The sequence below is a fragment of the Toxorhynchites rutilus genome, chromosome 2 (genome assembly GCF_029784135.1).
Source record: "Toxorhynchites rutilus septentrionalis strain SRP chromosome 2, ASM2978413v1, whole genome shotgun sequence".
Lineage (NCBI taxonomy): Eukaryota > Metazoa > Arthropoda > Insecta > Diptera > Culicidae > Toxorhynchites > Toxorhynchites rutilus.
In genome coordinates, this window is record NC_073745.1 from 18,517,265 (window position 1) to 18,539,279 (window position 22,015).

At 37.0% G+C, this 22,015-nt stretch overlaps 1 protein-coding gene across 5 annotated transcripts in view; it reads right to left on the bottom strand.

Annotated features, from left to right (window-relative positions):
- Positions 1-22,015, bottom strand: part of LOC129768524 (protein shank) — a 379,358-nt gene that overhangs the window by 15,404 nt on the left and 341,939 nt on the right. For all 5 annotated transcript variants that reach the window (XM_055770234.1, XM_055770238.1, XM_055770237.1 and 2 more), the window contains one exon: positions 21,276-21,342. In XM_055770234.1, coding sequence (XP_055626209.1) covers positions 21,276-21,342 — 67 coding nt within the window. The remainder of the gene's footprint in view (positions 1-21,275; positions 21,343-22,015) is intronic.

Sequence of the window (22,015 nt, forward strand, 5' to 3'; positions counted from 1 at the left end):
GAGAATAGTGGGGCGTTGGTTTTTGTGTGTGTTTTTCTTGTTCTGATTTGCATTCTTTTCAATCGTCATCATCGATCTTTGCTAGCAATCATCATCATCTTCATCATCTTGAACAGTGTCAATATCAAAAATGGTAAACGTGAATGACAAAATCGGCAAATGGGCTTAAGCTCACGCGTATTCCCGCGTGAATGTGTTCTTTGCGCTAATCACAGTGTGAGATCGTGAATGTGCACGGTATAGTTGCGGCAAGCAGAGTCGTTTGGACACGCGTGAGAATAATGGTACACAGCGAAAGTGTGATCTTTAGTTTCATTCTAAGATTTTTACAGTTGTATAATATTCTCTATTCAATCTGTTACACTTCTACGTTGTATGTATCAAGTTAGTGTTTTTTATGATACCGATAACGAAGTTCAAATAGTAGTCTTTTTGATGCCAGTCGACTTTATGGCGCATTTTGGAACACGTTTTGCAAGACGATATGTTGAGTTATACGTTCTATAAAAGCTTATTTAGACCAAATTGCAACTTTTATGCAACCATTGATATGGATATGTGACGTTTTGAAAACGTTTATTTTAACTGCAAAGCGGCTTTTGTACAACACACGATGGATTCTCGATATGAGCATTTACTACAAGCGTTTTTAAGCTTATGTTCGTCAGCTTGACATTACATTTTTAAGTTGTCTAACGGAGCAAATAGTTCGCTGGAGGATCATTCTCTCTGTGACCTTCTCAGGTTGCCAAAGATAAACTCGGACGCCACAATTGAAAAATTTTGATTTGTAATACGAATGATGATTAAAAACATATAGTTAGAGAATTTTTAGGAGTTTTCGCAGTGACCTTCTCTGGTCAGGAAAAATACCTACAAACTACGCACGATGAATAACGAGATGTATGACCGGTCCTCCGGTTTCGCCGAACGGTTGAGAGTTCGCGTTTTCAGAATCACATCACTCACCACAGTGAATCCTGATGTTTTTTCCCATTCCCATTAACAATTTTTCCTTCCATGATAATCGCAAAGGGACTACGCTATAGAGGCGACCCTTATGGCGGCGAATATCATACTAACATTCCTTCCCTTCTTCTGATGATTGAAGGATGTCGTTGATGACTATTAATAGTTCGAATCACCGAAACTTGCACAATCAGAATTATTTTCTTACTCCATAGCGTCATTCAGTGTGTTCTTTGTGTAATATCGGGCGTGGTTCAGTTCAGTTCAGTTCAGTTCAGTGGGTCGTGACTGGTTCAGGTCAATCACAGAGAGCAACTACGAAGTGTGCAGGTTTCCCAAACTCGAGCTCAAGCTAACAAGCGTCTGTCAAGGTGCTAAAACGCGAATTAGATTCATAAATATTAGAGTTGGAGTCGGATAAACGTTTTCTAATTGACTTCAAACTGCATTCAAATAACAATATTGGCTATAGCTCAATAATGTCACCTAGTTTGGTTCAAAAAAGGATTGAGTAGTGATTTCGATGACAAATAGTTCGGGCTATCATAAAAATATCACACTGATGGGGAATTGTAGTTGAACTGTGTACCGCAGTGGTCCGCAGCAACCTACTAATAACGTAGGAATACGTTAAACAGGAAGGTAAAGGACGTAAAGTCAAAATCTCAAAATCGAACATGTAGGGGAAAAATTTAAAAGATTTTGTAAGCTTATAACTTGACCGGTTTCGATAGATTGCAGAGATATTTGCATAAATCCATTGGAAATATTTCTAGGCACCTACTACAATAGAGAAAATTTATTTTTATAGACAAGCTATTGGATGATTGGAAAATATCAAGCATTATCAAATTAAAAAAAATCACATTCTGATTGGTCCATTGACACAAGTAATCTGGGCTCTTCAAACATTGTCGTCAAAACGAGTACCTGAAGTTGTCGCGAGGCACAGTACTGTTGTAGCTCTGCTACCATGCGGATCTGTCGCGTTACTCAGTGCATTGAGGGGGTAGTACACTATGAACACCATAAAAGTATGTGATTTTCGCGATTTTTTTCAACGAGAAAATAAATTACTATTGATCTGATATCACAGTTTTATTAGGTAGTTTTTACTTAACAAACGAAAAAAATTGTGTTAATTGGACTGTCCTCTGAATAGCTGCAACTGGTTTGTTGAACTCTTGAAGCCAAAACCTTGTAAACTGGGGAGAGTTCTACAAGTTTTTCTAGTGGACCGATTTCAACCACTCTTTTTTTTACGTAATCTTATATATATATATATATATATATATATATATATATATATATATATATATATATATATATATATATATATATAATATATTTCCTGTCATCGTAAATAGGATTAATTCCACAATGAATGGTTTTTGAAGACATCGACCAAATACAAGCATTAAAGCTTTCGTTTGCATTTTGTGTGAAGCCTCCGAAGCATCTTTTCAGTAAGTCATCACGACTTAGCTCCTCGTAAATTAGAGGAATCCAGAAGCCAGAAAGATATCCGTTCCAGTAAGCAACTGATGTATGTGTTGCGCGAGTTAACGATCGAGCATCGCATGGAATTTGCAGACCAGGCGAATATTATGCTGCTTGGCTGATAAACAAAACATCGGATCCGCTAGCGAAGGAATTGGAAGCGTGATCATAAAATAAACATCATCCGAGGCCCGCCCGCATGGAGCTGAGTTGTCATATTTAGGGTTTAGCTGATAAACGATCATGTTAGCATTAAGAGAAGAATAAAGTTAGTCTTAGTTTGACCGTCAAATGGAATACATCATTTTTTTAAAAGTAATCCCGTACCCGTTTATTTTAAGTGGCGCCCGAATAGGGACCCTTGTAGTGGAAAACGGATAACGTCGTGAGTGTTGTGAAAATTTCCTCAATCCGAAAAAGTGAATATCCGCTAGGAACATCATATCCGGTCCCAGGAGCCGGCACCACACCCGACTAAGCGAGATCGCAGACACCGAGGGACACTCCCCGATCGGTACCACGGACGTAGTAAAAAACGGACGTAGTAAAAAAAGTAGCTAAAAGCAAAACGGAGCATCCGGAACTACCTGCTGTAGCCTCCTCCACATCGAGGGTCAACCTACTACAAGTCCAGATTTGCAAATGCTGGCCGTACTAAGGACATGGTCCTTCATGTAAGTTAATTATCCTCATTAATAATAATTTAAAATATAAACCAGTGTGATTAGAAACGTGCGTGTGAACAACGTGTGAAGTGAGATATATTTTTTTTGTGAAAATTTTGATTTATTTTCTATTTTTTCTATTTTTCAAAGATAATGAATCCTGCCTTCCTTCCACCACAACTGCCAGTAGCAGGACAAGTGGAGATGATGGAAAATTTCACAGAATTAGGGATAATTCCCGATTTTGTAAAAGGACTCAATAATTTTACCGGGAAAGCCAATGAATTGATGAACTGGCTTATGGACGTCGAGAGTATTTTCGGGATGTATAGAGATTTATCTCAAACATCGCTTCAATGCAAAATTATTGAAAAAACAATTCGTAGGAAAATTTCCGGCGAGGCTGCCGATGTTTTAAATGCCAATAATATTTCTTCCAATTGGAGAGATATCAAAAGCACCCTTCTGATGTATTATAGTGATAAGAGGGAATTAAAAACTCTTGATCACGAAATTACAACCATAAAAAAGCTTCCTAAAGAAACTCTGAGTATTTATTACGGCAGAGTGAACGAACTGCTATCATCGATTATTGCACAAATACAAACTGACGAAAAATACAGAGGGAATGCGACAGTCCATATTCAATATTTTAGAGAAAAGGCATTAGACTCCTTTATCCGTGGTCTGGAACGTCCACTTTCAATGCTTCTTAAAACTGCAGAGCCTGGTTCATTGAGCAAGGCTTATCAATTTTGTTTAGAATATTATAATCTAGACGTGCGTTCAAATTTCAGGAATGAAAGTAATTCGCACTTTCCTCCAAAACCAAAAGAGCTTGATTATTTAAAAATTGCACATAAACAGCCACCACAAATTCCCCCAAGGAGGCAACAATTTGTTCAACAGCAGCAAGCATTCATTCCTCGGCCACAATCATTTATTCCACAGCAGCAACCATTCAGGGGAAACAATTTTTATTCTCCTCGCTTTCCCCCAGCGAATGTTTTTAGGCCTGGACCTTCACAAAATTTACCACGTCCCGAACCGATGGAAGTAGATCAAAGTTTGAGGACAAGAAATATTAATTACGGCAATCGACCAAATTTCAATTTCAAAAGACCAAGGGAACTATCAGGACAATTTCAAAATTTCAAAAGACAGGCACATCCTTTAGAAGGATCGCCAGAAGAGTATTACCAAAATTATGACGAATACTATGATGAATACTATGATCAATATTACGACCAACAAGGAGAAATCGAAGATTCTCCTAGTGCTTCAATAACGTTGTCTCCGAAAATAATGAAGCAATCAAAGATACAACTACTTCTCCTGAAAGTAATTTTTTTGGGTGGTGCCCCCAATGGTAAGACCAGCCTTGCCATATATTAATCTGAGAACCACAATCGGAACCTTTCCTTTTCTAGTTGATACTGGTGCAAACATTAGTATCATCGACCCTAAGCCAGCTTATTCATACAGAATTTCGAAACCATACAATTTTACAGCAAATTCGATCTCAAGTGCGAATGGTAAATTCAACGCAACTTCTGCTATTGACATCAATTTCTTCTATCCAAAAATTAATAATTCTGCACGATTTCTTTTACACAAATTTCACGATTTTTTCTACGGAATAATAGGTACAGATATTTTAGAACACCGTAATGCACACATTGATTTTGGAAACAAAATTTTGTATTTACAAAAGGAATTCGAAACATAGACAATTCCTCTTCTTCAATATTGCCCAACAGAAAATTCTTCTAACAGCCTATTCAGAACTTCACATTTATTTTCAAATGAAAAAGACAAACTGCATAAAGTGCTTGAAGCCAATAAATCAGTTTTCCACGAAATCAACTCAAAATTAACTTGTTCAACAAAAGTTGAATGTTCTATAAATACAACCGACGATATTCCGGTACACCAGCGAGTTTACCCATATCTGGCTGCCTACACTGAAGAGGTCAACAAACAAATCAGTAAACTACTTGCTGATGGTATTATCAGACCTTCACGTTCCGCTTGGACAGCTCCTGTTTGGATAGTTCCAAAGAAAACGGATGCGTCTGGTGAGAAAAAATTCAGGATGGTCATTGATTATAGAAAAATCAATGAAAAGACAATTGCCGACAAGTATCCAATGCCCGAAATTAAATATGTTATAGACCAGTTGAAAGGGCAAAAATATTTTTCTACTCTTGATTTGGCATCTGGCTTTCACCAGATCAGGATGAAAGAAAGCGACATTGATAAAACAGCTTTCTCCATAAATAATGGGAAATTCGAATTTACTAGAATGCCGTTTGGGCTAAAAAATGCTCCAGCAATTTTCCAGCGAGCCATTGACGATGTGCTCAGGGATCAAATTGGAAATTTTTGTTACGTCTACATAGATGACGTAATAATTTTCGGTAAAAATTTAGATGAACATTTGAAAAATTTGAATACAGTTTTGACGCTTTTGAATGAAGCCAATTTGAGAGTTCAACTTGATAAATCCGAGTTTTTGCGGACTGAAACAGAATTTTTGGGTTATATAATTTCATCCGATGGAATAAAACCTAACAGTAAAAAAATTGAAGTTATTAATAAATATCCCGAACCTAAGACAATGAAGGAACTTCGCGGATTTTTAGGTATGATCGGATACTACCGGAGATTTGTGAAAGATTTTGCTAAAATAGCAAAACCCCTCACAAACCTTCTTCGAGGGGAGAGAAATCCAGCCTCTGCCAAAAAAATTTCAATGACTGAACCTGAGAAGCAATGTTTTTTGAAAATGAAAAAAATACTATCTTCAGATGATAAAGGGTGTGTCACATCAAATTGCATCACGGAAAAAAAGCTGTAGAAATTTAATTTTTAGAAATTATATCTTCAGCTTTCGCTTATAATCAGATAAGAGTGTATAGATCACGTTGGCCATGCTTCACTGTCAATTTTTCGTAAATTTGGAAAAATGTCGTCGGACGAAAAAGAGCGTCGTGAATTAATCCTGTGCACTCATTTCGAGAATCCGGAGTTGTCACATCGGGACATCGGTAAGATGCTGGGAATCGTCCAATCCACGGTCAGCAGAGTACTAAAACGATACTTCGAGAACCTAACCATCGACCGGAAGGTGAAGAACGGCAAAAATGGATGCTCCGTCAGTGAAAAAGATCGCAAGCGCGTAGTTAAGCAGTTTAGACGTGATCCGAGAAGTTCGGTCCGGGATGTCGCCAATAAGCTGAATTTGTCAAGTTCATTCGTCCAGCGCACCAAGCAGCAGGAGGGCCTGCGTACATACAAGGTTCAGAAGGCTCCTAACCGCGACGAAAAGCAAAACATGGTGGGGAAGACGCGAGCCCGGAAGCTGTACACCGAAATGCTGACGAAGCCGCATTGCCTGGTAATGGACGACGAAACCTACGTCAAAGCGGACTTTCGTCAGCTGCCGGGCCTGTTGTTCTTCTCCGCAGAGGACAAATTCAGCGTTCCGGAGGAGATTCGCAAGCAGAAACTATCCAAGTTTGCCAAAAAGTACATGGTGTGGCAAGTGATCTGCTCTTGTGGAAAGCGGAGCGCCCCCTTCGTGATGACCGGCACGGTAAACGGGCAGGTTTACCTTAAGGAGTGCCTACAGAAGCGCTTACTACCACTATTGAAGCAGCACGAGGGCCCGACCATCTTCTGGCCGGATCTCGCTTCGTGCCACTATTCAAAGGACGTGTTGGAGTGGTACGAAGCCAACGGGGTCACCTTCGTGCCAAAGGAAATGAACCCGCCCAACGCGCCGGAGCTTCGCTCAATAGAGAAATATTGGGCGATTATGAATCAGGCCCTCCGGAAGAACCCAAAAGTTGTCAAATCGGAGGCGGACTTCAAGAGAAAATGGATTTCTGTTCAAAAAAAAACTACAACCTGACGTTGTACAGAACCTTATGGACGGGGTAAAGAGGAAGGTGCTAGCATACGGGCTTGGGCTCGAAGTATGAATAAAAAGGAAATGCCAAAAGTTGTTTAATAGTTTTTATTTTACTGTCTAAAATTTTCAAAAGTATCGGTCTACTGGGCGAATTTCTACAGCGTTTTTTCCGTGCTGCAATTTGATGTGACACACCCTTTATGGAGACCCCCTATCTGGAGCCATGATAGCATGTACCAATTTGTGCGAAACCAAGGGCTAACTTTAAGTCTGTCTGCTATCAATGCTAGAACTAAAAAAGTTTTGAATTGTTAGAGGTGCATTTTTTTATTTTGTCCAGTACTGTAAGTCTCTTCAAAAAATAATGATAATGTAATGATCATATAATTTTTTTCAAAGCACGGGCCTATACATTGTGAATTTTTTCGATATCATTTATGTCATCATCATTCGTTCGAGTGACAGACTGTTTTTAGTCTTCAAATAAGCCATGAAAACATTGAAAAAACAGACTCGACGTCGATTATGTGAACGATTTGAAAACCTTTGCGCATTATGAAGAGACGATATGGTCGGTGTTAAGTTAGAAGGGACCAAGTCGCGAAATTTTAAACTTCGAGTTATTGATTGCATTTGGTTATGCATTTCGTAAGCTACATATCACAACTATCAGATTTGGAAAATCACAGCAGGAATAACGTATCGAAATTGTTTTGAATGATCAACGAAAACCCCTTATAGCACCGAACTTCAAGTTCGTTTTTCTCGAAATCCTAAAAATGTCTCATGGTCCGGTCTGACTTAACACCGACCATATTATCTCTGGTTCATTGAGAACACGAGAAGTCTTTGACATAACGAACAAAACACAGGATGACGGAAATCGACACATTTCAAAATTTCGAAGCTATCGTAATGAACTCTTCTCAATACTAGGTGGGTATTTCAGATTCGATTCCCGTTTATGCCAAGCGTAAATCACATTTTCAGAAATTTCCGATAGAATTAAGTTGGATTGTTAGGCATAAGAAAAATAAGTTACCTGTTAATATTCGTCGAATGCTTCAAACACTGAATTGGCGTAAACAGGCTACTCAATCAATCACTCTTCCGCCGTCGACTAGCTACCGATCAATGGAGAGATATTGTTAAAACAACACCTGAAATTGCACCTCAGTCATCGCTTCCTCCTTTAGATAAGACACTCGAGTGACCGAATTAGTAATCGTTAAGAAATCTTGAACCTATTTTTTTTTTACAAATTCACCATCAAAACACAATTCAGATTCCAGGGATTCCGCGTCACCGATGGTGACGAAAGATACATTCTTCATCGGTGACTGTTGACCAAAACCGCCACACAGGTTGACCAATGTCTAAAACAAATGAACTATCAAGTTAATCGTTTCTGGATGACTCGATGGGGGCCTATTTTCCAAGAACGCATCGGCAGCAGTAACCAATTCCGAAAACGGCAGCAGAAAACGAATAAACAATCTGCAAGAACACACGATGGTGGGTGTAAACAAAATCGAAGCTGGCTTATGGCAAGTTTTCTTTGCATACACAGCACAACGCTTATCAGGTGTTGATCCTGTGGTTGTGAGTGGGCGGTCGTCTACGCTGTTTCCAGCTTTCACTTTCCTTCGAGCGTACTTGAAAATGGTAGATTGATTGGCATCGCCATTGGTGCGGTTTCACTTTAATTCAAATGTTTTTTTTGCATAATATAAATTTTAAGAACCACCCTTAAACGCCTAGCTTCAGAACGGACAAGAATATGAATATGCCCCATTTTCCCTTACGCATCGAACGATGATAGACCCACATCAAGCCGCTCGTGGTGTAAGCCACTGGGTTTTTTTTATTGCCACTTCGATTATCGCTATTATATCATATAGGATTACGATGGTATTTCTGTCCTCAATGGAACAATATAGCCTTTGATTCGAAGTCCGAAGTGGTGGTTTGTTTATCGTGGCTATGACCCGATTTTACGGAACCTAATTAAGTGAGTAGCATGTGTAATCGTAAAATATAAACAAATAAGCAAAGTGGAACAATTTGCGCGACTTGCTGCTGTTGACATTAAATTTTGGCCTCTAGAATTTATAGACAAAAACTTTTTTTCAATGTTTACATCGTCAACGTCAATCCACAGAAGAGTTGAATTGCACAAACAATACACTCTGCGCTCGAGAAAACTCGCCCAATTCAGTGCTTCCTTCCGTAATGACGCTAATTAGATGACCCTCGAAGCGGCTGGTTTGTTTTTCACGTTTTTTTTGTTGTTGTTTTCGTTTTGGCGCCTTCTCGGTCTTTAGTTGTTATGTGCAATGGAACAAACATAGAGGTTCCTGTAGGCCCAATTAAAAATATGGGTATACAAACACACACCCTTTCTGAGTGTTTTCAGGGAAGTCTGGGAGTAAAAATAGTTACTGCCTTATTCACACCGGTACCAAGGATCCCGAAGGATGACGGAATGTTACGTTGTCACGGTTTTACTATCGACATCGACACCGAAACCATTGCAAAGCAGAGTTTGATTTGTCGGAATATTTTTATACCTCCGATCGTTATTTCTATATCGCGAAATCTGTGTTTACAGCATTTGTGATTTGAGTGCTTGTAGAATATTCAACTCATGTAAAAACACACTTAACGGTCCCTTAATGGTGCCATAACATCTTCAACATCAACACCAGAGGTCGAGAAGAGACGAGTTAATTCGGGATGTGACAGAAGCGACAAAACAATTGTTTTCTGTTTGTACTTGGGTAAGACAAGCAATAACAATGTAACAACACAATGTTTCGTGTAGCACAGATTAACCGCTTTATCGGGACGTGATGTTTATGATGAGTTTCATGGAAAACAAATGATGCTTTTGTGCTACGCATTTTGTGTAGTAAACAATGTTTCAAACGGTGGCATCTTTCTGTGACATAACTGAAAACATGGTCTGCATACATTCGCTTGTTGGAAAAGCACTTCACTAATGAAAAAAAAAATGGATTCGGTATTAGTGAGCAAATCTACGCTAAATCAACCAAAAATGCCCCGACCTTCCAATTTTTTTCTCAAATTGTATGTAAGATGGTAACTAAGAACATTACAATCATCATGATCATAAGACCAATTTTAATTGCGACTGATCCTAGCTAGGGTGACCATCAATCCTGATTTTGCAGGACATGTCCTGATTTTGGGATCTATTTAGGATGTCCTGATTTACTTTTCACAATCTAGCCTTTGTCCTGATTTTCATGGAAATTCAATTTTGTTGGAGAATTATTTTCAGTGTACTATGTTTCTGACTAAATTCTTTTTTTATTGACGACCAAGGTTTTGTGAGCATATAGAGAGTAGCAGTTGGATCTTTCACGAGATCTTCCAACTATTTTCATTTAGAGATTTTGTTTCACGGGCCACGGTGATGTTTTTGTGTTTTGTCTCGATATTCCAAGCTATTTTTTTTTTCAAATGCCTAAACGAAGGTGTCACTTCACCGACGATTTGCTCCAGAAGTACCCCTTATGGATTATGAAGCCAACGCTGCATATGTGATTCATAAGTGTCGGTGGCCCATAGCGTTATTTAGATTTAGCCATTTTGTTGAAACAGAAGTTTGAAATCAACAATGAAACATTACAGGATATGGTTAAGTAAGGAGATATGGTTAGGAAAAGCACCGAAGCATTGCCAGAATAAAGCATAGTTCATCTTAAATCTGGACGCATTAATACGGCTCTATCTCGGAGCTATGTGAATGAAATAAAAATGTTATGTACTCAAAATGTAGGTCTTTTATTGCTCTTTAAAGGAAAAATAACAAAAAAATATTCCGATGTGGTTTTGATGAAATCTCGAACTTTTCGGCGAATACCACTCATCATAGTTAGGACACCCTGTTCGCTGACCTCAGCGGCCATTTTGTTCCACCATCTCTTCATCTCTGTTGCATCCCGAGTCGTCCTACCATTCTTCATCTTCTGCTTGACAATTACTCAATATTTATAGGGCGGAATTGAGGGCAGTTGAGTGGGTTGATGTCCTTTACAACAAAATCCACCCCGTTGTCTCGATACCACTGTAGTACCTCTTTGCTGTAATGGCAGCTTGCCAAATCTGGCCAAAACTTTACAGGTCCTTTGTGAGATCAAATGTACGGAAGAACACGTTTTCTCAGACACTCCTCCTTGTACATTTTGGAGTCCATGGTCTTGTTTGTCACAAAAACCAGGGTTTTTCGTCCGCAGCTACAAATACCTTGCCAGATCAAACACTTTCTTGCAAACTTATCGGCTAAAACAAATTTGAACTTGCCGGGGACATCACCCCGACCAGTGGCTTTATAAAATTTTTGGCCTGGAAGCTGCCCAAAATCCATTTTCACGTACGTTTCGTCATCCATGAGGATGCATCCGTCGTACTTCGTTAAAACCTTGTTGTATAACTTCCGGGCACGTCCATTGGCTACTACATTCTGCTTCAATGTCCGGTTTGGTTGCTTACTGGTCCGATAAGATCGTATTCCTTTGCGCAGACGATTCCTTCTGACGGTGCACCGGTCGGCGTTGAATTTCTTGGCGACGTCATAGTCCGACTGCCCTGGGTTTGCCTTGATCGTTCTCAACGCTTTCAAATGCAGTCTCCGATCCTTAGTTCCACTATAACGCTTGGTATGAACCTGCCGATCGATAGTATGCATCTCACGGAAACGTTTAAGAACGCTGCACACGGTCGATTTGACCATTTTCAAGTATTTCGCGATTTTTGAACCTGACCACGTTGGGGTTTTGACGTGGATGTCCAAAATTAATTTTCGTTTCGCGGCTTCCATCACGTGTAACTTTTTTGAAACAAAACGAATCATAATGAAATTTTCAGCCCTGATAGAGGAAACATTCCAAAACAAAGTGCTGTCAAAACATTCTAGATCCGACCACTAGGAGCGCTGTGTATAATATACAGTGCGTCCAGATTTAAGATGAACTATGCTTTATTCGATTGGCAACCACTTCCAAATCCATGCCGAAACCGTTCAGAAAATTATGGCTTACACTTCGGTATAGTGCAATAGTGCACTTGATGTTTTATGATTCTGAAACCATAAAAAAAGGCAGAAGCATCATGTCCGGAGTATTTTCACCGCATGGATCGTCGATAAAATATTTATTTAGCAGACCAAGGACATTTTAAATGTCCTTGTCTGCCAAGAATCTAACAAGGCCTACCGATGGCTCGCCTTCGTCTCATCCACACCGAAGGAAACGATCTCATTCGTGGAATCCGAACAAATGAAGCGTACAAAATTACCCCAAAACGTCCGGTTCTTTAATGTGTTAAGACACATCAATCCTGATACTGACTGTTAAATTCGTTGCTCCGTTCTTGAGTTAATTCGTGAGGAACGGACACCAAATCATTTTTATTTATAAAGATATCTCAAAGAATCCCAATGGTTTGGTCATAACCTTAACTGTGACAGGTGTCCTGATTTTCAACTCCGACCAGATGGTATCCCTAATCCTAGCTGATTGACCTTTTTATCAAACAAAATGTAACTCTAAATCCAGTCATCTGATTACATTATGGTTTTCGACAAAGTTGTTGGAAATTCAATGAGCTTTCTATGAGCTAGCAAATAATCTAAGTAAAGTTATTTATGTTTAAGTGAGACGATACGAATGGATTTTTTTATTGGAAATTTTTCGATAATTCCTTTCCCAAGTGAAAAATAATGAACTCACGAAAGGCGTTCAATTTTACTGTTCTTTTTGAACACTCCAAGCATATTTGTACTTTGTTCTATTGTAAGAAGTTCGGCCATAGTTTTCGAAACCAGATCCTCGGGCTTTCCAAAAATTTTCGGTATTCACAGGTGTATATGACATAGTTTTCATGCTGAAATATTTTATTTCGTGTTGGCACGTTAGTTATTATAGAAATTTTGCTCCTATTAAACATGAACTGCTCTCATTAACATATTTTTATTTTTCCTCATTTTCTTAATTTCGGTAAAAAATATTATGTTTTTTTGTCATCATCCAATTCTAATGAATGTTGTTCGGTTTTATAGAATTTCTCTATTATATTAGGTTGGGGAAAAAGTAATCCATATTTTTCACGACAGCTGGCTTTAGTGATCAATATCTCGCTTAATATCTATCATCCAATATCGAGTTTAGGCTCGTTGTAAAGGTGATATTTCACACTAAAAAAAATCTTTTGCTGCTTGTTGAATGTTCCATTCAGTTGTGAATTACAGGGTGTTAACAATGCAAGTCAACTAAGCAAAAATTCGGTACATTTTACACTTTTTTTTTTACAAAGGATGAAATTGTGAATGGTGTTTATGGTGCCGATACTGTAACAGTAAAATGCATGGAATTTATTTGTTTTGTTTTTTTTTTATTTTTTCTATTTTTTTAAGTTATATTTTTTGAATTTTTAAGTGCAATATACTGAATTCAGATCACTACTGTCAACAAATGGACCGTTTAAAGATAGCGATTGACCAGTAACGTCCAGAACTGGCCAACAAAATAAGTGTTGTGTTTCATCAGGATAACGCAAGGCCACACAACTTCGGGAGTTTGATTAGGATGTTTTAATGCATTCATCATCGGGACCTGGAACCATGTGATTACCACCTTTTTCGCTTTGCAAAATCTCCTGAGTGATATCAAATTGGGATAAGAGAATGTTGAAAAATCGTTTACTAGAGTATTTCGCCAATAAGAACCAAGATTCTATTAGAGAGGCATTATGAAGCTACCTTTGGAATGACAACAATTTTTACAACAAAACGGTGCATATTTGAACCAAATCGGACAATCCGAAGCATGTTTTAATTTTCACACGAAAATAATGGATTACTTTTTCCCCAACCTAATATATTGTTCTTTATATCCGTAAAAATGACCAAGTCGCAAAAAACCCGTTTTTGACAAAAAAAAATCAAGATAACTGTAAATCTTGACGTTTCATGTAATTTTAAGATAATTGACATCATTTTTTTTAAAACCCCGTCTTCATGTACTACTTTTGGGTGATTTTTCGGTTTGAGAAAAACTCTAATTTTGACGAATTTGCGACACTAAAGAATGAAGTCCGATTGTGAAGAAATTTTTCATTATCGTGAAAATCAACATTTTACAGGTAGTCCCGTTTGAAAATTCGAGATTACAATTTTTATTGTCAAGCTAAATCATACATTTTGCATACCTCTGCTTCAAGAAGATGTTTCCACCCCAAATGACGAAGCATTTTTTATGACCAATATGGATAATTTGCATCATCGGTTTTCCATTTTGACTCTAGGAGCATAATACTTTTGAGAAGGGCCTAAAAAAATTGTTAGGAACTATTCAAAAAAATATAACTCAGAAACGGTTGGTCCGATTGATTTCGTGTCTTCCGCAATGTTTTAGGTTATTATTGAGGCTATATGGAGAAAATATGCACTGTTAAGAAAATATTTATTATCATTTCATTTCGCATATAAAATTTAAACTCAAAGGCGTTTTTTTAATATATGTCAAATATTGCGGACAACTAATGAAGTTTATTTCACAGTGCGCCAAAACGGAGAAATACTGGATACAAAAGTAATAACTTTTTGACAATAGTGGGATTTTTGAAAATTGTAGAAATGTTCCTTCTAATTTTTCTTAGACCCGACTTTATGAAAGTACGCATAATTTTCAGTCAAAAAAACCTAACCTAGAAGTAAATTTTCCTAAAAGAGTCAATAATTTTCGACTGCAATGCTTGAATTAAATCAGTGATGGGGATATTTTTATGATATAAGGTTGTGTAAAAAAACATACATTTTAACAAATCTTATATATATATTTTTTCAATTTTCGAGAAGAATTTTCTCAGAAATTAATCTTTTGACATTAATAAACATTAATGAACATCTAGAGTGGGTCAAATACTAGTCTAAAATATAAATGGATTATGAAGAGGCGATCAGTATCAGGAGTCGAAATTTGTCTGCATCTGTAATCCAAGTCGAAAGCCCTAAAATGGAATTGGAATTTAAATTTCTTCTGAATTTTTGAGAAGAAATGTCTTGGAATTGGGATTTGAAATCTGACTCTAGAATACTGCCTCTGGTGTTTCTATTCCGAATCCAAATATGTTTTAATATACCTGAACATTGAAATTGCAGATTTCCGATCTGGAAATAATATGGATTTTTGATCTGAACCTTATCAATAATCTGCATTTAAAATTTGAATCGGAAATCATAATCACGAATTTGCCTGCGATTGTCATCTAATTCGGAAAAACCTAAATGGAATCTGGAATCTAAATTTATTCTAAGTACAGATTATAATTCTATTGAAATTGGGATTGAATCTGGGTGTTGAGTCTGAATCTGCTGCGAATATAAAATTTAAAGCTGCATTTGGAAATTTCTGTCGAAACTCGTCTTCGTCTGAATCGAGAATTCCAAAATGGAAACTAGAATTGGCATCAGATTTTTTTTTAATATGGAATATGAATCTATTGAAATTGGGTCTGAAAGGTCTGAGTTTGAAATACTGATTCGGAAATCATAAGCTGGAGTGTGAATCTATACTCAAAATTGAGTTTTAGCTCATGTTTTGTCATCCCGATTTATGACATTAAATGAGACATAACATAACAGAAAATATCATGACTCACAAATACTGGTAAGCATTTGTATAATATACATGGTACAGCAATATAAGATTAATACGAGCGAGCGAAACAAAAGACAAATAAGCTTCCCGCATACTTTGCCACATACACGGCCCAGGCCGAGAGAGATATTGCTCTCCTTCATGCGCTTCTTTTATACTCTTAAAAAACATTTCCCAACTTCATTTTATAATCAGTAATGTTATCACGTATTTGCTGAAGCATCATTAGCCATGTGGATAGCGTGGTCGTGTAAAATAGCTTTGCATTCCAGCCGCCCTTGGTTCGATCCTCATTGACGTCGTATAGACTTTTTTTTGGCACAATCCCAAATGAAATGAGAAAAGAAAACAGAAAGAGATGTCTGCACGCATACATACAGGCCATTTTTAAGCTTTTAAAACAGCTCATTATTTGCGCATTTGACTCTCCAGCACACTAAATGGCATCATATCTGCCAAAGATGAAATTTTTTCTGCCAACGCTAGTTTGGGTGTAGTTCTTGAATCTGAATCTGAATATGGAATCAGAACTGGAATTTGAATGTATCTGAAGATGAAAACTCATTTTGGGTTTTGAATCTGGTGTATGAATTTACATCTTGCACTTGAATATAGAATCTGAGTATCTCGAAACCGTTGTAGAGTAATTCCACGCCGAGTGATTCAGCCGAAAAAGAATAATTCGGATTCGGTAAAATCAGAGTAATTCAGCCGAAAAACAGTAAATTTTGACGCGACCCTCTCCGATTTTATTGAAACAATTTTTGAGTAATTTATTTTTAAAGTGCATACAAAATGTTATTTTTCCTAAATAGTTCAATAATTTGCCAACAACTTTTTGAAACGTCATATTTTAATCAGACATCGGGAATTTTGAGTTATATATGTTTTAAAGAAAGATCAATGATCTCGAATACACCCTTTAAAAAATCAAACATAAAGTATCGGTTCAGCCAACGTACATTTTCGTCGGAATGATCAAGAAGCGAATTAATCTGAACGAATAAAACAAAGAACATTTTTGTTATTCATTAGTTTATTATTTGATTATTTTTCTTTCAACAATACAACAAGGACTAAACGAAAAAAAAAATCCAAAATTTGAATGATTACAAAATAAAGTTGGGAGGTTCAAAAAAGATTGTGCCATGCCACGAATCCAGCTCTTCTGGTTATCTGAAATACAATAACCGAACAGATTCTGAATTAGTGAAGATGTCGCTATCGCATGAACCTCGGAAAAGGCAAATACATTTTTTTGACTAGATGGCGGCTGTTTGAAATAAAAATAAAGCTTTTTGTACGTTTTTCCTGATAATTTCAGTTTCTTTGAAATAGTAAACTTAAAAAAAAAAAAAATTTCATTGGTGTATGTGATAGAAAAATGTATAAAGATTTATTCATATCATATTTGGAATAAATCGGTTCAGTAAAACTTGAGATGTCGTGTAATACAGTTTGAAAAAAAAATTGTTTCGAGAAAAACGCGTTTGAAGTTTTGTGTCAAGGCCGTACTAGATCGGATACCGCATCACTAAAAAGGCTTAAACTCGGTAAATAAGGAAATTTTTAAAATGTCCTCTTTACGTTATATTCTTCCATGTCTAAATTTCAGAAATATGAGGTTTTATTTCAAATTTAGAGACTAGAATACCTCTTTATGACAAACAATTTCCTTGTCTTACGTCAACATTGCGGTCGTGTCGTGGATATCTTTTCCTGTTACTTGTTTTTTCATGAGAATAGGTCAATTTATTACAAAAAAAACATTACAGGGAATTAGATCCAGCGCACGACCCCATTGTTGACGTAGGACTACGAAATTATACTACGAAAAATTTTACTTAAAATTTTACTTGTTAATCATTTTTTTTTGTTGAGATTGTTGGCTGAACCGAGAATAGAATAGAAATTACAAATTGATTTTTTTATACTCTCGTCCGATGCAAATTGAGCGAAAATGCGGAGCTCAAATTTTGAATATTTCTCTTCTTCCCAATGTGCATGAAAGCACCGCGTTGAGCGGGGTAACTGATTTATACAGCAGCACAGCAACAATTAAGCTATGCCTCGCTGTACGTTCGGTACTGTTATTGATAGGGATAGGGAAGTACATGTTAAAAATATGGAAAAAATGGGATTGCTTCCACTGTTTGTCAATTTGATTATTTGGGAAGTGGTATCACTCCACAAATCTTATAAAATTCTATTGGTATGAAAATCTTCGAAATCCGTAAATGACAAAAAAGTCAACTTTATTCTGAAATCCTATTGAATCAGAATAATTCGAAAGGTTCGCAATTTTGCATTCTGGATATCAATCGGGCACCCTTCGATCGGAACGTATTGAATGTATTCCACAATCCGTTGAACTCAGGATTATTGTGACACTTGTTTTTCGTCAAGGCAAAGATGCCACATTTGCACTGCTCAATCGGATTCGAGTCAAATGTCAAATTCGATCGAATTCTTAAATGAAGGTGATTAATTTTGAAACTATTCCACAGAAACTTGACATATTTTCTGATTTGCCATAAAATTAAAAAAATAAATAAAATAAGGGAACTAATTTCAGAATAGAAAAAATAACGGATTCTACACACAATACTGCACAAAAAAAAGAAATATTCCGTTTTTATACATTTGCAGATTCGAACAGAATTATTTGCAAGATTATTGCCCGTAAATAAGACTCCTTAAAAGTATCAGAAGAGGATGAAATAAACCGATTATCATAAACAAAAGTATCGGAGCCTTGTGAAGAGTATTCAATACGAAATCCAAAATCCAATCATCATTTTGCACCAGATTCAGCCCACAGCGACCATCATATATTTCCAAACCTTAAACAAAAGCTATGAGGTGAAACGGTTTTAAGCAATCAACAAGTTGTCAATGTAAAAAATAAATATTTGGTGATCCTGATGAATATTTCTATAACAATGCACAATGGTCCAGGAGATGCGTTTATGTGGAAATTAGCATTTTGAGCTCGACAGTTATTCTTTAGACAAAAACAAAGTTGTTACTCATGATAGAGCGCTCGTTTTTATGTTGTTAAAAGAAGGGTGACCAAAATTGTCGACGAAATAAAAAATCTAACTTTCTCATCTCTATAGATAGAGGTAAACATAGTTCGACAATATTGTAGCTTCAATTATTTGAGATATCTTTGTAGAACAAAGTTTTTCTCTATCTCTTGAAATAACCGATATTTTTTCTAAGTTACGTTAGGGTCACCATGAAAAAAAACTGTTTTTTCGCTCTAACTTTTATATTTCAAATTTTACATACAAACCGTCTTCGAAATACAAACATTTTGCGATGCAGAACTTGTCAATGTCTCAACTTCACTCAAAGTTATTGATATTTCTTCCCAAAAAACACGCACTTTTCATTTGTTTGTCATTCTTTCTGGGGCAAACATAAAAAATGTTTGTTGACGGAATTTGAAAGAACAGATTTCACTCTATATAATATGTGATTTTCAACACTATGTTATTTTTTGTGTATGAGTAAATTAAAATTAAAATCATGAGTTTTTGGATGAAACCCCATCAATAACTTTGAATTTTTATTTTATCGAAAATAGTGTAACCAAAATTGTCGATGAAATGAAAAATCTAACTTTCTTATCTTTATAGATAGCGATAAAAACAGTTCAACAATATTGTAGCCCCAGTTATTTTAAACAACTTTGTAGAACAAAGCTTCTTTCTATCTTTTAAAATAATCGATTTGATGCTTTTTTCTAAGTTGCATTAGGGTGACCATGAAAAAACGTGTTTTTTTTGCTTTAACTTTTATATTTCAAATTCTACATCAAAACTGTCTTCGTACAACTTTTGGAGCTTATCAATACCAACATTTTGCGATGTAAAACTTGTCTATATCTTAATCCTACTACTTAATCCTACAGTTTTTGTCTAGAGAGTAACTGTTGAGCTCTAAATGCTAATTTCCACTTAAATGCATCTCCTGGACCATTGTGCAATGGTAAGAATGGGGAAATTAGAGTCGTTTTTCTGTCAGGCCGAAAACCTTTCACTTCACACGTGTTTTCATTGTAAAAGCAGGCATTTTGGGTAAAAGACAGAAACGGTTGAGGCTTGATGGATGGATGGTTCTACGCAGAATTCCATTGTGGTGTAGTATTTCTCGCAAGACAATTTATTAATAAAATGATGGCTGCAAAGCGAATAAATTTGTTACTGCGGCATTCGTTCTACAATCGTTTGTTCAGTATATTCTCAAAAACCGGTATACCTTTACATACCTAATATTGTCTATCGATACATACCAACCTTTTTCTGAAGTGTCACGCTTTTCTATTACTAACCTTCCTTCGGTTCAAAAGAATCATTAGCTAGCAGAACGATCGTTTCATCATTCGAAAGAAAAGCGAGAGCAAAACTCAGCTAACAGCTAATTGGAAACACCTTTCCGGTCTAACGGTACACAACGAACACGTACGGTTCTAAACGTAGCCAAAATCGGTAGTAACAGGGTAGGTAAACAACAGTAACAAGTTTCGTTTGTGCAGTAAAACAAAGGTGCGAATGTAAACATTGCGGATGAAAGAAATGTTACCAACAAACAAACCAAAACAAAAAAGATGGATCTTGACCGCCACTAGCCATTCTAGACGTAACAGAAGCTTAACGATGCAAAGATGAAAAAAAACACTAAACACGTCTAGAAAACGTCGCGTAAACACAATCGGTTAAACAATGCATCGCGAATGAACGCATTTCTACACACACAACAACACATGAGACACAACATATACAGACAGAGGTAATGCTGCTGTGCGATGGCATTCACCATTCAAAGGAACAACAAATTCATGGGAATGAGTCGCGCAACCTAAGTGTGACATGAGACGTGTGACATGACATTGTCGTGTATTGTGAGGCGCGCGTGTGTCAGATATGTTATGGTGTTGTTATGATTTACGCGCGCTATGAAAAGGGTTGCTAAACGGAGAGAGAGAGAGAGAGCATGAAGAACGAGAGCAAAAGAAAATCGGCACATCTAGAAATGTTGCGAATGTTGCGAAAAATGCGGCTATGGGAAACCATAAAGAAAAATTGTATGATGAATAATTTTCTCACTTTACACGTTTCGTTTCTTGTGCTTCGCGCTAAAAATGCAGTCGACAGCACAGAAACATAGTGTATACATACATGAACGGTGTTTGAATGTATGTATGTTGTATGTACGTTTTTGTGTGTGTGTGTGTCAATGAACAACGGAAAATAAAACACAATCAAGATGATGAAAGATATGCGCGATATATGCTGGACTAGAGAAAGATAAAATTTATGATGATGCGAGCAAGAAGATGATGAGATTGAAATCAAACAGCGAGAAAAACGAGAGCAAAACAATTAATTATCTAGGTGGATAGAGGTACGTATGTTCGAGTAGAAAATAACGAAATTTGCAAATCGTCCGCGGCTCATTTTTCTACGTCTGCTGCCTCGCAGTGACATGTACTTCTCGGCGTTTTACAGATGATGCTGGACATGGGCTACTTACCGATATCCTCGCACTTGTAGTTCTGTATCATCTCGGCTAGTTCCAAGTTGCCGGCAATTACAGCGACCTGCGAATGACGGTGCGGAGAGGGAGAAAAAAATAGAAAAGAAAACGCGACAATGCGGTCAATTAGTACTCCGTGGGACAGAGACAGTCAGTGATGGTGGGGATTGTTATCTCCGGCAGTTGTGCACATGTATGACAACGGCACATCGGGAATGGGAAGACAAACGGAGAGTTGTGGGAGTTGGGTGTGTGCTTGAGGGGAGATGAATGAGTGGTTTATTTTACAACAGAACGACGAAACATGTCGACAATCAGTCGCTTCGGGAGCGTAGTGTAAACTGACTGCACGCTAGAATTGAGTTAGACATGACACCCATCTGTCAATAGGAATGATTGCGCGGTGCTCATGGCTTCCGTCGTCGCACTGTCACTGATGGCAAGAGCTAATCGACACATCGTTTGTTACCCAGAGGTGAAAGGGTGATGAGGATGATTAGTTACGGGTGAACCAATTTGTACATCGCTACAACAGGTTTTAATTGCTACTGTAGGGAAAGATACAATAAGAGACAAAAGACCTGAGAATTATTTCTTCTTCTATAATGAAACTTAGCATTATAAAAATGGAACCTTAATAAATCCCCTTTGATAGTTTGATGATAAATGCCCCTCATTATGATTAGTCTATTCAGAAAAAGTATATACATTTAACTATAGAAAATAAACCCTTCACA